General features: G+C 29.2%; 2 protein-coding genes across 2 annotated transcripts; both read left to right on the top strand.

Annotated features, from left to right (window-relative positions):
- The first annotated feature begins 211 nt into the window (after nucleotides 1-211).
- On the top strand, nucleotides 212-1,532 carry LOC106337724 (F-box/kelch-repeat protein At2g22050-like). The gene has a single exon (XM_013776854.1). It carries the CDS (start codon nucleotides 254-256, stop codon nucleotides 1,379-1,381), a length of 1,128 nt encoding a protein of 375 aa, XP_013632308.1. The 5' UTR covers nucleotides 212-253; the 3' UTR covers nucleotides 1,382-1,532.
- A 10,750-nt stretch (nucleotides 1,533-12,282) lies between these two features.
- LOC106338933 (F-box/kelch-repeat protein At2g22050-like) lies at nucleotides 12,283-13,471 on the top strand. Its single transcript, XM_013777795.1, has one exon. It carries the CDS (start codon nucleotides 12,283-12,285, stop codon nucleotides 13,405-13,407), a length of 1,125 nt encoding a protein of 374 aa, XP_013633249.1. The 3' UTR covers nucleotides 13,408-13,471.
- Nucleotides 13,472-18,725: the final 5,254 nt, after the last annotated feature.

Here is an 18,725-nt window from a genome sequence, read left to right as displayed (position 1 = left end):
TTTTTTTTTTTTAATTTGCGGGTTGGCGGGTACCCGCGATTCAAATTCGGCTGACCCGCACCCGCCCCGCTCAAAATAATCTCGACCCGCACCCGCACCCGCGATTTAAAAATTTCAAATGGTTCGACCCGCACCCGTCCCGCGGCGGGTCAAACGGGGCGGGGCCCGCTGGCAATGATTAAAATTTCCAGCTCTATTATTTATGGTCCCTCATCCTCTTTTTTTTCTTTCTTTCACATCGGTGATAGACACCATGTCAATTCAAGCCGCCTCCAACTCCGAGAAGCCACCGCAAGAAGATAATTATCAGCCACCGTCAAGTCTTTCTTCGTTGCCAGACGATGTTGTTTTGAACTGCTTAGCCCGCGTTCCGAGAAGCGATGACCTAAACATATCTTGTGTCTCCAAAACCCTAAGGTCACTCGTGCGTTCGCCTGAACTCTGCCGTCTCCGATCTCGTCTCCCCAAGAAGTCCCTCTATCTCTTCTATCATTTCCACCAAGACTCCAAAAGGTGTCACTGGATCACTCTGCGTCGGGGTGAGAAGATGATCACTAGTACTCATGACTATCAGGTGGAACAGAGATCTTGTTCATTGGCGGGTCTCCTGACCTCTCCTCATTTTCCTACGTTCTATTCTTCTGGCGTCTCGGTGGGATCAGAGATCTATTTCCCTGATCACGGATGGCCTTTTCCCTCCACGAAGGTTAGGGTCCTTGATACTCGATCTGGTACTATACGGATGGTTCCAAGCATGAAAGTGGCTAGGTGGGCCCATAAAAAAGCAATGGGAGTAGTCGACGGGAAGATATACGTGATTGGAGGAACTTATGGGAAAAACCAAGTGGAAGTGCTTGATCCAGAAACTCAAACCTGGGAGTTCGCAGGTGAGGAGAAAGTGCAATGCAATTCGCGGTTTAGTGCGCCGCTGGAGGACAAGGTTTACATGGTGGACTTGGAACATGGGAGAATCAGTGCGTATAGTCCGAGAGAAGGTATAAACAACGTGGCGACAGAGAGGCTAATTGAGCATATGAACTGCATGTGTGTGGTAGAGAATGTGATTTATGCTTGTTTTAAGCGGAGTGGGTTAATGTGGTTTGACACAAAGCTCAAGGTTTGGAGAAGATTGATTGATTCTGGTGGGAAGGCAACATTGTGTTCCTTTAACGCTGGAAAAATGGCGGAGTACGAGGGGAAGTTAGCGGTTTTTTGGACACAGATTAATACTAATTTTGTGGAGAAGGTGGATATTAGGTGTAGAATTATCGCATTGGATAGGGTAGGAGAAGAGATTCGTGGGAAGATCGAGAGCTCTGGTAGTGTGGCCACATGTTCGTATTCCATAACTTTAAGCCATTGTTTAGTTGTGTCTGATTGATCCACTCATTATATGATTTAGCATACTAAACTATTTTTTCATGCGAAACCCTACAAAAAAAAAAGAAAACTATTTTTTCATTCGCACAAGCTGTTATGTGAAATGCATAATAAAGGGAGGCATGTATATTGAATTTTTTTATAGCCCAAGTACTGAGCAAATTATCATGTCTATTTATGTTTACTAGTTTTATTTCTTTGTCCACAAACAAATATATCGCTTTCAATCTCTGAGCTAGGTCCTATATAGCAGCGATAAATGAAGGACGGAACTTCAAGATTTGATTTTTATTAACGTCAATTCCATTAGATAATTCAACAAAAACTGGATTTCTAGACTGGGATCTACAGATCAATATATCAAAACAGTGATAGTATTTATTCTAATATATGATAGATTTGTAGAAGGAAAAAAAGAAAGCAAATTACCAGGTGTGAAGATTGAGCTGCTCAGAGAAGTACAAGAGCATAAGAGCATGATTATTGGGAGGTTCTTAGGATGGGGTTCTTAGCGGAATATATGAACCCGTCTCTTAACTTTTAACTAAAAACGTTAAGAACTGGTTTTTAAATAAGAGTTTTAAGAGCCGGTTCTTAATTTTTTAAGTTAAAAGTTAAAAGTTAAGAGACGGACACTCGCATCGTGTAGTTTCTGGACAAATTTCTTACCTTTAAGATAATAAAACAGAAGAAAAAGTAGGAGAGAAGTGTAGAATATGTGAGGGACGTCCCTAGTACGAGGGACTACAAAAATTCTATGAGAGACTTTCTTAAAATATGTCTTATATCTATTGGTCCAGTGCTTTTATATTTCAAATTTAATTCTTACTTTTAGTTGTATTAATATTGTATGTTAAGAGACTTAGTGCTGAGGGACTTACCGATGCCGATGCTTACATATGAGAAGGGAAGAGCCTGGACTCACAATGTCTAGACCATGGCAATAGTCACCACATAGATCGTCTGTGCCAGGGAAGTACATACTAGGTCCTTCCCTCATGACCTCTGATGGATCATAAAATCCATTCAGAAATAAGGTTAGGGTTTTCGGTTGATTGTATGATAAAAAAGCTCTTGCTAGGTCCTTTGAGCTCTCCTCCGCATTCATAACTCCATATACCTTCATGATGGGAGATTCCTTGAACTCCGAGAACTATTGATTGTGTTGTCTTCGAGATAAGAAATCTGTTTACCATTTCAAAAATGTTTTGAAAACAAAATCCCTTCAGAATCACATGAAAACACATTGAAAACACGTTTCTTAAAAAAATTGAATAATCGATGAAATTTGCGTTTTCATTATAGAAACTTGTGATTCTGTTTTGGAAAAGCCAAAAAAAAACTTTTATTTTTTGTTTTATACAAAAATCTGTAAATAATGAATTAATATATTGATAAAAAAATTTTCTTTTTGTTTATCGTGGATAACAAGATTTTTTTCTATTCTTTGATAAAAAATTATAACATGTAAAAATATTTTTTGTTACTTTTTTTCATTATTTGATTATCTTTACTAGACAAATTAAATAGGAAAACCAATTAAATTCTCATGTTAATCAATAGTGTGTTAGTATATATATATGTATCTATAATATTATTTGAGATGTTAGGTTTTACGTGTCGCACTCACGTTAATTCTTACGATGGTTGGTTGATTACGGATGTATCCTTAATGAAATTCAAATATTAGTAAACAACATATAGCCAATATTGTGTTAGTGTATATTAAATTAATTTATAATTTATATACATCATTTATATTAATAATATTATATTACTTTAATTATACATATGATTTTATATATGTTATATCTAATCGGTTTTGTTGTTTTTATAGTCGATTTAGTTATCATTTGGGTAAATCGGATTGCATCTTTGAATTCAACTGTAATATTTTTATTTTAAATATATTAAATTTTGATTAATTTCTTATTTTCATTTAGGTAGATCTTGTCGTAGATATGTAAATATAATTTATGAAGATTATGTATAACTTAAGATATATTGTGTTTAAAATGAAATAAAAAAATAAACTAAAGTGTCTGATTCCAAAGTACATAAATTAATATAACGATAATATTATGAAGTCTCATGCATATATATACATTTTACAAAAAGAACTAAATTGTAACAATTGGTTAATATTTTTTTTTCATTTTTAATATGTTTTGAGTTGTCCTATGATTTATATTTATAAACTAAATTACTATTCTTATAAAATTATATATTCTATCGTAGTTAAATCTATTATTTTAGATATGTGTTGGATTAGTCGAGTCACTCATGTTGTGAGTATATTGAGTTACATATACTCTTTCAAATTCAAAATGCAGTATAATTATTTTTATTATAATTAAGTCAAATGAAATCAATTTTATTTATCATTTAAATGTGCATGTATTTTCATAATATATATCAAATTATATGTTGATATTTTTTAAAAATCATTAGAAAATAAAGTGATGATCAATAGGAAATTAAATGCATAAGTAGCTGATAGATTTTTGGAAGCTCATGAACACATATCAATATTTACAATAATTAAAATATTTTATAAATTCTGAATAACTTTATGTCTTTGATTTATTGAATGGAAACTGAAATTTATTTAATATAATCTTAAGAATGAAAATTCAGATTTTCTTTGGTATTTAGATTATGGTTATATTCAGTTCTACAAACATAAAAACATAAAATTTAAGAGCAAATTTAATATTAAGAAAACAAATAACTTTAATAATGATAAAATATAATATATTTACCTCATTAAACTTTTTTTATAACTATTTGATCAAACGATGTTTATTTTTAAAATCTATTTTTTGTTTTTTTAATATCTATTAAAAATAAACAGTAAAAAAAATTATGATTGTATTTGAAAATAATATTATATAAGTAAAATATAATTTATTGATTTTTTTGTTGTAATTGAGAGATTTTATAGCCAACTAAATAAATAAAACATTTAAATAATATTAATTATAAACTATTTTTAGTCAATTAAACATATATTAGTTTATGTTGCTTAATTATTTTATGTAATCATCTAAGAAAATAGATAGATATATAAAAATATTTCTATTACTTTGAATTTTTTTGTATTGTTTAAAATTATGTTTTAAAATAAATAATATTTCGTTTTCTAATATCAAGATTATATATGTAAATTGTTTTTAATGAAATCACATTATATACAAATTTATATTTTTCATCTATGAAAATATAGATATAGAGAAAGTATTTTATTACTTAAAAAGTATATTTTAGGTTATTTAAAAATATTTTTAAATATAATATTACTATTTTGTGAACTTTCTATTTTTTATAAAATCATATTATATACTATTTTGTGAACTTTCTATTTTTTATAAAATCATATTATATACACATACATATTTGTTTCAATTCTTTATTTTAACTTTATAAAACAATTCCTTTTTATTACATACATATGTGTTTTTGGAAAATTTTAAAAAGGAAACTAAATAAAAAAAATAGTATTTTAAATGTAATATTTTAATTCATTAATAGTATCAGTGTAATCAACCATTGTGAGAATTAACGCGAGAGCGACACATAAGAAATTTATTTCTCAAATAATATTATAAAGATTATTAAATTTTATTTTCCTTTTTAGTATAATTTACGTATTATATTTTTACAACAACAGATATTACAAAAAGGAAATATTTCAAAATTTTAACACGAATTTATAATAGAGGAATTTGCCAAAAATGACTCAAAACTTGATTTTGAATACAAAAGTGTACCCAAAATTTAATCAAATGCAAAAGTAACCCAAAAGCCTAGTGAAACTATAATAGTCCCCTTATGAACAAACAAAAACCATGTATTCAGTTTTACCATTACAACCCTCCGTTAGAGAAGACTTCTTTGTAAGTCTTCTCGTTCAGTAGATTTTAAAAATAATTTTATAATTTTATAAAAAAATATTTTGATGGGTAAAAAATTGAAATCATGTAATAATAAATATTTTTCAATGATGTAAATTTAGTTCACCTGAAATTAAATTATTTTCAACATAGATGAGTGAATGTATATTGGTTCATAAGTCATTGGTTTAAGGTTTGGTAACATATGTTATAGTATTGTATTTATATTTAGGATTAGATTCTGAAATCTTACCTTCATTTTTTTTCAAATTGACCCATATATGTTTAGTAAGTATCTAATAACTTGATTTAAACATTTTCTAAGTTTCTTTTAAGTTTAAGAAAATATTTTTTGCATAGTTAATTAATTTTAGGGTCTGGAAAACTCACATAAAACTTAAAAATAAGTCTTCCGACACATCCCGCCTAAATTTTAGTAGAACTTAGGGTTACCACCTAAATTTTGGAAAAAATTAGGTTTCCCGCCTAAATCAAAAATTAAGTTTCTCTGGAGGGAGAGAAATAGAAGAAGGCATGGAGAGACAGCTTCTCCAACAGCTCTTTTGACAAAGATGATTGATAAAACTGTGAGAAATAAATTTTCCATTATGAAGAGGATGAAGGATAATGGCCTAGAAAGAGGGTTGAGATTCTGGTTTGCCACTAGACAAAGATAGAGCAATGAGAAGTTATAGAAGCAAAGTATTTTGTTAGCAAATTTTGTATAGAAGAAAGTAAGAAAGGAAGCACAAGGATGTAATAAGGGTACTTTTTTGAATTCAATTTAACATTCAATTCCAAAAAAAAACAAAGTCTTCCATAAGTCATCTAGGAGTCTTCCAGAGAAAATCTTCTTATGGATTAGATCTTAAAAATAATTAATAAATTTTATAAAAAATATTTTCAAAGAGAAAAAGTCAAAATCATGTATTAATAAACATTTCTAAAAGATGGAAATTTAATTTTACTGAAATTGAATTATTTTTAACATAGATGAGTGAATGTAGATTGAGTCATGATATTCTTTGGTTTAGGGTATGGTAACATATGTTGTAGTATTGTTAGTATTTTTAGGGTTAAATTTTGAAATCTCATCTTATTTTTTTTTTTTTAAAATTGACCTATATATGATTAGTGACTATCTAATAACTTGATTTAAACACATTCTAAATATCTTAAAAGTTTAAGAAAATGTTTTTTGCTTAGTTATTTGATTATAGGGTCTGGAAGACTCACATAAGACTCTCCAAGAAGACTTCCCAAGAAGACTTCCCAAGAAGACTTTCTAAGAAGTCTTTTGACAAATCCCGCCTACATTTTAGTAGAATTTAGGGTTTCCGCCTAAATTTAGAAAATTTTAGGTTTTCTGCCTAAATCGAAGTCTTCTAGAAGTCTTCCCGAAGTCTTCTAGGGAAAGTCTTCTCATGTATTAGATCTTCAAAATAATTAATAAATTTAATAAAAATTATTTTGAAAGAGAAAAAATAGAAATCATGTATTAATAAACATTTCAAAACGATAGAAATTTAGATTTACTAAATTTGAATTATTTTTAATATAGATGTGGGAATGTAGAATTAGTCATGATAGCATTTAGTTTAGGGTTTGGTAACATATGTTATAGTATTGTTGGTATTTTTAGGATTAGATTTTGGAATCTTAACTTAAAAACTTATTTTGACCTCCATGTGTTTAGTTTTGTGTATACTAAACACTTTATAAGTTGATTATAAGTTTAATGAATTATTATTTGCTATTTAGTTAGTTATTTGATTAGGTTATGGTTTGGAAGACTTCCAGAAGACTTCACAAGAAGATTTCCCAAGAAGTCTTCTGACATATTTCCGCCTAAATTTAGTAGAATTTAGGTTTCCCGCCTAAATTTTAGTATAATATAGGTTTCCCGTCTAAAGCGAAGTCTTCCAGAAGTCTTCTCATGTATCTGAATTTAGGATCTAGAAGACTTCCCAAGAAGTCTTCCCTTAGAAAACTTTCCAAGAAGTCTTCTATATCGAAAATATTTAACCTAATTAGAATTTTTGTCTCCATATATAAAGAAAATGTACACATTATATTTCTTCCTCTCAAATGGCTGCAACAAAAATGTAATGTTTCTCACTCTAAAACTCTCCAACCTCTCTCTAATCTCTTTGAACATCAAAACACCAAATTTAAATCAATTTCTTATTTTTTTCTTATGTCTTCTCACTAATTTATCTTCTTTTTGCAGGTTTTTTATTACATGGTTCTCATCTTTCACTCATTCAAAGGTAGATCTATAAATGTTAGATATGTAGTTATTTTGTGTTTTATATATTATATTCTAAAAAACTATATATTCAACATATTGTGACTGTTTTGTTTATTATTTAAGCATAAAATTATATTTTCGAAGTTTTTATCTGTTTTGAAGCCATTTGAATGTTTTTGAATTTGCAGGTTTTCCAGATCTGAGACTGATTTTGAAAGAGTCTCGGAAAACTTCTAGACAAGTCTTCCAGTGCATTTTATGCTAGAAGACTTCCCACGAAGTCTTCAGGAAGTCTTCTACCCAAAGTGGTACAAATTTTGGATATGTATTTTTGCGTTTTATATATTGGATTCTAAAAAGTTATAAATTCAACCTAATGTGACAATTTTTTGTTTATTATTAAGCATAAAAAAGTGTTTTTGAAGTTTTTCTCAGTTTTGAAGCTATTTGAATGCTTTTGAATATATAAAATTTTCATATCTAAATAAGACTTTGGAAGACTTCTCTGGGAAACTCTCGGAAGACTCTTGGCATACTTCTTGGGAAGTCTTCTAATGCATTTTATGCTAGAAGACGTCCTACGAAGTCTTCAGGAAGTCTTCCAAAGTTTGAATATGCAGATTTTTCAGATATGAGTTAGACTTTGGAAGATTTCTCAGAACACTCTGAGAAACTCTCTGAAGACTCTTGGCATACTTCTTGAGAAGTCTTCTAATGTATTTTATGCTAGAAGACTTCACACGAAGTCTTCGGGAAGTCTTCCAAAGTCTCTGTCCAAAGTGGTACAAAGGAATGATGTCAATTGGAGTTCAAGCTTATCTATGTTGAGGAATGATATCTAGTTCCACGTATAATATTTTTGTTTATGGTCTGTTTTATTATTTGTATGTGCACTATTTAGTTGTGACTTCTTTTGTAAACTTAAATAAATGTTAATCAGAAGAATTTCCTAAATATGTTTATGTTTTGCCAAAAGTACTTGACATTATTGAAGTTATTGATACAACATACCACAATTTTTTTTAAACAATCTACCCACTCATAACAAAACACAACAACATAAAAACTTAGTCAAATTTACTAAAACTATGAGAGAAGACTTAAAAAAACTTAGTCAAATTCACAAAAGATCAAACTTGAATTTTTAGTGAAAGTTGAAACCTTTTAAATTTCAGGTAAGTCAAAAATTATATTTTATGATCTAAAAAGACACATTAAACCACATGACTTGATATTCTCGAAGTTACTTAACACTTTTGAAAGTTAACACTTATGAGGAAGATTTACAGAAGACTTCTCCGTTTAGCTAGAAACATTATTAAACATCAATGTTTGTAACTTCATAATTATCACCAATTAAGTTATAAATTCGACTCAGTAGTCCCAATATTGACTAATAAACATGAATTAGCAAGAAAATATTAAATTTTAATTTTGGATAGATTTGAAGTTTAATAAAGATTTACGTGTAAGACTTCTTTGGAGGTCATCTACGGAAGACTTTATCTGTGTGTGTAGACTTCAAAAGAAGTCTTCTGTTTAGGTGATTTTTGCAATTGCAAATTTACGAAGGAAGACTTCTTAAGAAGTCTACTCTACAGAAGACATCTTCGGAAGTCTTCCTGTGTAAATATTAGTTTACTTTTGAAATTGAAATTTTTTCAAAACTCCCAGAGAAGACTTCGGATAAACATGTTACTTTTGAATTTGACCGAAGTTGGTCATAATTTTCACTTTTTGTAGAAGAATTCTACGGAAGTCTACATGGAGAATACTTCAAAAGAAGTCTTCTCTAAGTCCTCCGGAAGTCTTTTCAATGTCGCAAAAAGTCTGCTGGGTTACTTTTGCAATTGACTATATTTGACTTTTCGAGAGAAGACCTCTTTAGAAGTCTTCCGTCGGATGACTTCTCTAGAAGTCTTCTCTCGCTAGTAAAGGTTTGACCAAAACCCAGAATTAAACTCGAAAAGACTTCTCTTCTCATAGAAGACTTCTTTAGAAGTCTTCTCATTGATATTAAATGTTTTACTATTATTTTTCAATTGCAAAAGTAACCCACGCAAACATCTTCCGGCATTGAGAAGACTTTCAGAAGACTTCTGTAGAAGTTTTCTCTAGGAAGACTTCTAAGGAAGTATTCTACAAAATTTCAAATTTTTGACCAACTTCGGTCAAATTTAAAAGTAACCTGTTTATCTCAGAAGACTTCAGAAGTCTTCTCTGAGAATTTCAATTTTTTTTTTTTACAAAGGAAAGTTAGAAGATTTCTAGGGAAGTCTTCCGTTAAAAACACACAAAAGGTCAATTTCAAAACTAACCTATGCATTGACCAGAAGACTTCTAAAGAAGTCTCTTCGTCGAACAGATCTGAAAAATAAAATGTGGTTCGCGATTTCATACCTTGAACTCGTGAAATGACTTGCGTGGTTTCTCCAATCACCCAAAACTTCACCAGAACAGCTACCTACTTGTTAATCACCAAGAATCGTGAGCTTATGAACCTTGATTAATTTGTAATCAAAATCTTCAGTTTTTTTTTATGAATTTTGAGAGAAAGTGTAAGACATGTGGTTTGTGTGGATAGGAAATGAGAAAGGATGAGAAAAAATCAAAACTTTAGGGCATTAAAACTCTCAATTTGGCAGTTCATGGTGGTTGAGGTATTGATGTCAATGGCAAAGTTGTAAATATTTGGTGAAGATGAGGATGGTAAGGTAAAAGCATTATTTTCAAGAAAAAAAGTAAAAATATTTCCGTGAATAACTAGAACTTCTAGGGTGAATAGGACAAAACAAAGTGTCAAAAAAACATAGGTTATTTTTGTGTTTGACTTGAAATTTTGAGTCATTTTTGAAAGAAATCATTTATAATATATATTTATATATATATTGTGCTTTCACGAAATAGGAAAGTTAACAAAAATAATACTGATAAGAAAAAAAAGTATGCAACATGCCATGTAAACGTAATCTTAATTCTCAGACAATATAAAATATATTTTCAAAGTAATAAACCGAGATACCTTTAGTCAACTAAAATGTTTTATAATTAGTATTATTGCGATGTTTTATTCATTTTTGCTTAATCTTTAGTTGAATAAAAAGAAAATATAGTTACAAAGACAAAAATGTATCTATAAAAATATTTCACTTATATAAATCTTTATTTTACTAAATATTCAATTTTCTTTTTTAATTTTATTCGTCTCTTTATATTTGTATATAAATATATTTACACGATTCCAAAACGTTTCCATTTCTAGAAAATTTTAAAATTATGTTTCCATAATTCATAATGTTTCGTTTTCGCTTATCCTTTTTGATTTCATACAATTTACTTTAGGTCTAAAATGCTCAGTGTAGCTAATAAGGCAGCTGATACTCAGCCTCTTCTCTCAGCCAAGTGATAGCTGCTTCTGTTGGGGCCAATTCGATAGCTGTGGAAATTGTTTCACCAAAAATCGTAATTTCAATCATACATGGCAAATGGCAGTCCTAGTTGGCCAATTCGAACGAATGATCCAGTTAAATCACATATCACTAAAGTAATTTTTTTCTAATTCTCTTGTAAGGTTTTGAAAAAGGGTAATGATCAATAGTTTATATCACCACTATATTACATATATATATATATCACATTAATAGAAATAAACTAAATATTATTACAATTAAAAAAATTCTACATTAGCTAATAAAGGGCCCCCGCTAATATATCACATATATTATCTAATTAGCTAATATATCATATATATATTCAACAGAAACTCGATTTCTAGACTGGGATCTACAGACTGAGATAAAAAAAGTCTGTTTACCATTTCAAAAACGTTTTAGTAATACAAAAATATCTACTTCGGCTTATATATATATATATATATATATATATTATCAAATGTAATTATGAAATATGCTTGAATAATATAAAATTAAATCAATACTAATGAAATAAAAAATTTGTTGATAGGCAATGAATGCAATTTTATTTAAAATTTATCGATAAGTGAATTGAAATTGAGTTTACCAATTTAACATATTTTAACTAAAACAAACAAAAAAATAAAATTTATTACAATTTATATATTTAAATATACACATATTTAAAACTATAGGATAAGAGACATATTTAAAATAAGCAGTCATTATATAAAATTGTTATTTTAAGAAAATTATATTTAAGTTAAAAAAAAATTAAATTGAATAGTTAACTTAAATAGAAAGAAATAATATTACATATAATAACACTTGTAGTTTTATTCCAGTCTGATAAAGTTAAAATATGAAAATAATAGCAAAATATAAATTAATATTTACTTTTAAAATAAAATAATATAACACAAAAATATTATTTTGTGTTTTTTAACGCTGAATAATTATGCTATTACAATTATGAGAAATATTACAGACGATTCTACAACCGACAATTTTACCTGCCGTACGAGGATTCACGTCTGACTGCCTCACCTGAGCCGTCCTATGAGATCCACGCTTGACAGTATTCCTTGCGCCATGCTGCAGATCTCTTGTAAGCATTTTTCTCTCTTAATTCGCATAATTCTGCATTCTCTGAGAATTGAAACTCAGATCTCATGGTGTAGAAGCATTAATGAATTCTTTGTCAAACCAGACCAAAGAGCTTTCACGAACAAAAAAAATATTATTTTGTGTATGGACCACGAAAACTACTAGTGGATAAATTTATAAGATGGTCTTATTAGGTTATTTATGGCCTTATTATTTTTTCATATCGATAATAGACACCATGTCAATTCCAGCCGCCTCCAACTCCGAGAAGCCACCGCAAGAAGACAGTTATCGGCCATCGACAGGTCTTTCTTCATTGCCAGACGATGTTGTTTTGAACTGCTTAATCCGCGTTCCCAGAAGCGATGACCTAAGCATCTCTTGCGTCTCCAAAACCCTAAGGTCACTCGTGCGATCGCCTGAGTTCTGCCGTCTGCGATCTCGTCTCCCCAAGAAGTCCGTCTATCTCTTCTACTCTTTCCGCCAAGACCCCGAGAGTTTTCACTGGATCACTCTGCGTCGGGGCGACAAGACTACTCATCATGACTATCAGTGGGATCAGAGAACTTGTTCATGGGCGAATCTCTTGATCTTTTCTCATTCTTTTATGAAATTTTCATCTGCGGTCTCGGTGGGGTCAGAGATCTATTTCCTTCACGGATGTCCTTGGCCGGGCAGGAACCTATGGTTCTTTGATACTCGATCGGGTACTCTACAGATGGGTCCAAGCATGAAAAATGCTAGGTTGGCACAGGAAGAAGCAGTGGGAGTGGTCGATGGGAAGATATACGTAATTGGAGGAAGTGTTGATGAGAGCCAAGTGGAAGTATTCGATCCAGAAACACAAACCTGGGAGTTCGCAGCCGAGGAGAAAGTGCAATGCAAGTCGCGGTTTAGTGCGTCGCTGGAGCACAAGGTTTACATGGTGGACTCGCTACATGGGAGAATCAGTGCGTATACTCCGAGAGAAGGTATAAGCAACGAGGCGACAGAGAGTCAAAGTGATAAAATGAATTGCTTTTGTGTGGTAGAGAATGTGATATATGCTTGTTTTAAGTCGAGTGGGTTAATGTGGTTTGACACAAAGCTAAAGCTTTGGAGAAGATTGGTTGATTCTGATGGGAAGGTAATATTCTATTCCTTTAATGCTGAAAAAATGGCGGAGTACGAGGGGAAGTTAGCTGTTTTCTGGTCACAGATTAATACTGATCATGCTCTGATGAAGATGGATATTAGGTGTAGAATGATCGCATTGGATAGGGTAGGAGAGGAGATTCGTGGGAAGATTGAGTGGTCTGGTATTATGGCCACATGTTCGTATGACATTACTTTAAGACATTGTTTAGTTGTGTCTGCAGATTGATCCACTCATCATACGATTTAACGTACTAAACTATTTTTTCATGCGCACAAGCTGTAGAACTTTCTCATAGCCCATACAGCTGATCATTTCTCATGTCTATTTATGTTTACTAGTTTTATTTCTCTGTCTACAAACAAATCTATCGCTTATAATCTCTGAACTAGGTCCTAAGCAGTGATAACCGAAGGAAGGAACTTCAAGAATTGATTTTTATTAACGTCAATTCAATGATATAATTCACCAGAAATTTGATTTCCAGACTTAGGTTCTACAGATCAATGTATCCAAACAGTTACAGTCTTTCTTCCAATATTATGATAGATTTGTAGAAGAAAAAAAAAAGAAAGCAAATTACCAGGTAAAAGAAGCTTGAGCTGCTCGAAGAACAAGAGCGGAACACATGAGAAGGGAAGAGCCTGGACTTAGAAAAAAAGATAGACTGCATGTGAAGTCTACTATTTTATTTTGGTCAAATGCAAAACTAACCCGTCAGATTTGAGATTTCAAACGAAGTCTAAAAATATGTAGACGTTCGTTTATATTTACTCGTAGAAAGTCAAACTTGGTCAATTTCAAAACTAACATCTTTCAAAAAATTTAAAAATGTAGACTGCATATGAAGTCTACTTCCAAAAGTCAAATCATGGGTGAATTTTGATCAATTAAAAAACTATTTTTGAAGTGTAGATTGAAAGGAAAGTCTACATGTATAAAATCACAACTTTTTTTCATATATAGAAAGTAATCCGTAAAATTTTCAATTGCAAAAACCAACCCAAAGAGTAGACCTATTTGATAGTCTACATTAGTAAAGTGAAAAGAACGTCTACATCTTTGTAGATTGAATATGAAGTCTACATAGAAAAATATATTAAAAGTGAATTTGTGTATCATTCATTAAGTTTTTTCAAGATTTTTTTTGTTTGAAAGTGTGTATTAGTTAATCCTTATGAGTTCAAGTGATTTTGAAAAGAAAATCTTCGGATGATTATGAAAGTATAATACTTTTTATTTGACTATTTTGTTAGCTAATAATTGTAGATGTATTTGTAAGTCTACCTTTATAGTTTTATGAAACATGAAATATTTCTCCGCTAATTATGTACTGTATTTTTTTCTCGAAAATAGCTATGTTACCTGTTGTATACGGAGAATAAGTGGTGAAAGGCTCTTTGTGGGATTTTGTGATCAATAATTGGATAGGAGGAAGAATGTTCCTTGTGCATGATAACTGTACACATGGTGAACTTCTTGAAATGGCATAAAAAGATTATGATCTCGACAAGAAAATCGACAAGATGGTGCTAACATATTTCTTACCATACGTCATTTTACAACAAATGACTCCGAATAGGCGAATACTCCTCTTATGCATGTCATGAATTATCGACAAGTGCATAACTTGATCGAGTTATCTAAGACACTGTTTATACGTCTTTGTGTATCAAGCCAGCGCCAAGTACACTACAAATTTTGGGTTTGAGAATATGTTAGATAATAAGTGTTGACGTCTTTGTAAATCTAAAAATGTAGACTCTAGTTGAAGTTTACGTTGTAAATTCTATTAAAAGTGCATTTGTGTATTATTCATCATATTTTATTTCACGATTTAATTATTTTACAGTGTATGTTAGTAAAATTTTATGGTCTTGGATGAAATTCAAAAGTTAATGTGTTATAATTATACACTTGATACTTATTGCAAAAATTTGTGATTAGTTTTACTCTTGAAACTTCTTGGAAATTTTGTATAGATTTTTTTCTTCTCACATGTGTTTTAGTTATTGTTTTAGCTTATGACGGTTTTACTTGTTTGGTTGATTAGATCTAGTGAAAAAAATGATATCTAACAAAAAATTAATAATATCATACAAGTGAAACACAACTAAAAATGAATACAATATTTGTAGATTATGCATTAAACAATTATTTACAAATTAATAATTATTATGCGAAATTATTTCAAAGCAATATATTAAAAAGTATTCTTGAGTGTGTTTTATTTTTCATAATCTTGATGCCTTAAATAAAGTTTTAGATAAGAGTACGTGCAAAGTAAGATAACGTTATGAAAAAAAACAAAAGATAAAAAATAAAATCATATTTTAGTAGATTTTTTATTAAGTCTACGTAAAGTTATTTTAGTAGACTTTAGTTGAAATCTACACTAACGGAAAATTTTCATATCTGAAAGTGTACATTTAGAAAATTTGAAAATACTTTATTCTAGAAAATATTTCAAAATAGTTTTTTTGTCAACCTTATAACAAATCAAAAACATAAAGTATGAATCTATAAATTTAGTTCAATATAAACTTAAAATATCCTATAATGAATATATGTAAAACTTACATTTTTGGGAAAATGATTTGAAAACTTTGGAAGAGAATACTTGCAAAATAAGATAAAATTATGAAAAATAAGATAAAAATTAAAATCATATTTGAGTAAACTTCTAATGAAATATGCTTAAAAGTTGCCATGACTTTTAGGTAGACTTCAAATGAAGTTTACTCAATCAAAAAAAAAAGTTATATCTGAAAATATATACATTGAAAATATGAAATAAGTTTAAATCTAAAAAACTTTAAAAAATATAATTTAATAGAAAAATATTAAGAAATTAAAGACATAGAATTTGAATATGTAATTTTATTTAAATATAAATACTAGAACACATATTTAAGGTAAAATTATTTAAAAATCAGAGAAAAAAATTAAAGTCATATTTTGGTGGATTTCCAATGAAGTCTGCTTAAACTTTGTGGTTTAGTAAACTTCATATGACGTCTACTAGCTTTAGTCACTGCCTGATAATTTTCAGATCTAAAAAAAATCTATACATTTTGAAATGTGAAAATAATTTTAAATCTGAAAATACTTTACAAAATAGAATTTATAAGATAAGATAGTAGCAAAGTAAATGTCCAAAGCTTGATCTATAAATTTATTTGAATATAAACTTATAAATACACATTTAAAATTTATTAATCTAAAACTTACATTTTTAGAGGAGAAGATGAAATCCATGAGTGATAATACCTACAAAAAAAATATTGTGAGAAAGAAATAACACAAAATTACACATTTAAAAACTATAGATTTAAAACTTATATTTTTAAAGGAGAATATGAAAACCGTGAATCATAATACCTAAAATGACAAAATAATATTATGAGAAAAACTTGAGAGAATTTTAGAGAGAAAGAAGAGAAATGAGAGAGTTTTAGTGAGAAGGGATAAAACTTTAAAGAGAAGTGAGAGAATTTAAAAAACTTATGGAGCCATTTTAGAGAGAGATTGTATAAATTTCATTTATATAGGTAGACAAAAATGTAACTAGGTTAAAAATTTACGACATTGTAGACTTCTTTTGCAGTTTATTAAAATTAAAATTTTGGAGTAAATTTTATTGTAACTTAGTATACCTTTTTGGAAATCTACTATAATAATTTCATTATTGCTGTTCATTCTTTATTATTTTAGTAATTTTAATATATGATTTACTAAATTTTTATTTTATTTTTTAATAGTTATAATATATGATTTCACATTTTTACTTTTAAGCAACTCAACTTAGTTTAAATATAATGAATTTTTGTAAACAAATTTGAAAAGAGTTGACTGAAAAACACGTCTCTAGCTAAATAGACTTTATTGTAGGTCTATGAAACCCTAAACCACAAATCTTAAATCTAAATGTTTTGTTCTATAATAAAAAAGTCTTAATTACTGTATCAAATATCAAATTATACAAAATATAAAATACTAAACATTAATACACAAATTTAAGTCAATAAAACAAAAAAAAAAATCTAAATGTAAATCTAACCCTAAGAAATCTACCACTAGAATACATAACATGTTATAACTTTTTTTGTTTCTAAACCATATTGTCTAACACATGGTTACCAAATTAGAGTATATTCTTTAAAATTATTCAATTATATAAAAAAATTTAATTTATTTACTTCATATTAATCATTATATTGTTGATTAATTAAAAATATCACAACAATTATTTTTATACATTTTTAAATCAAATTATTATATCAAATTACGCAGTAGACTTCTTAGGAGATCTACATATATGTAGACTTCTTTCTATTACGTGTAGACTTACTAAGGACATGATCGTAAAATACATTTTTTTTTTGTCATAAAGATTACATAGTACTTTTACCACCCTTTTAGGTTGGTTTTGCATTTGATTAAAAATGGAGTACATTTTTAGGTTTGACATGAATATTCGGGTTGGTTTTAGCAATTCTCCCAACTTTGTATTAGTGCATATTCTATATTCAACTAAACAAAAAGTTACAAATGCTAGATGAACTTTAAGCGTCATGCCTTTTCTTTTTTGAACTTTATAGTAGTGCATATTCCATATTGAATTAAACAAATCTCAAAAAATTTACGTGAACTCTCAAAATCGTATTTATATATATATATTGACACTCGTCAAATGTGTTACTCAACCATTAGTTTATCAAAACGACTTCGTTTTTGATAAATACTACATAAACTCTCAAAATTGTGCTTTTATTTATATTGACCGTCAAAATTTTAAAAGAAAGTTAAATTTTTGATTTTTTATTAATTTATATTACTAATTTAATAATATTATTTAAAATTGAAATATATTTTTTGAAATTTAATTTAATTTTAAATGTAACTTTATGTATATATATATGCAACACAAAATTCTAAATTTTCAATATATTTCAAGTTTTGGTAATACTATAAAGTAAAAATTTGAATTACTAATAATTAATTTAAATTTATAAAATAATCATTTTTAAAGTTAAATTTAAAACTCAATGCCGTGGAAAAGAATCCCAATGTTGCCATAACACTCCATGTTGACTTGTCAGAATCTAGTGTAATTCATTTATGAAACTATCCTTCTTATCAATTATGCTATCCTTTTTGATAGGATTTGGTAAAAAGAAGCGGATGAGAATGCACTGTTACAGTAGTATCTTGTGACATGCGCCATGTTCCTGTGAGAGAGGTGTTAGGAAATACGCGGTCAAATTTTGCGGAAAGCCAGAATTTATGGGAGCGGGAAAGAAGTACACACACCAAATTGTTAACGGAGTTCGGCCAATGATGCCTACGTCTCCGGACCTGCTACAGATCTTTTATTATTAACCAGAGAATTTTTACAAGCTCACAACTCACACCCTGATCCCAAATACACTCAGAAATTACTAGTAATTTCTTAAAGAAGATTTTTTGTGAGAAAAAAAAAAGTTTTTTTTTTTCCTTCTTCTTTTTTCTTCTCCTCTCCTCTCTCGTTCTTTCTCTCTGTTTTC

This window comes from Brassica oleracea, chromosome C4 (assembly GCF_000695525.1).
Source record: "Brassica oleracea var. oleracea cultivar TO1000 chromosome C4, BOL, whole genome shotgun sequence".
Classification (NCBI taxonomy): domain Eukaryota; kingdom Viridiplantae; phylum Streptophyta; class Magnoliopsida; order Brassicales; family Brassicaceae; genus Brassica; species Brassica oleracea.
Note: the sequence above shows the minus strand (reverse complement) of the source record. Positions and strands in the feature narration are given on the sequence as shown.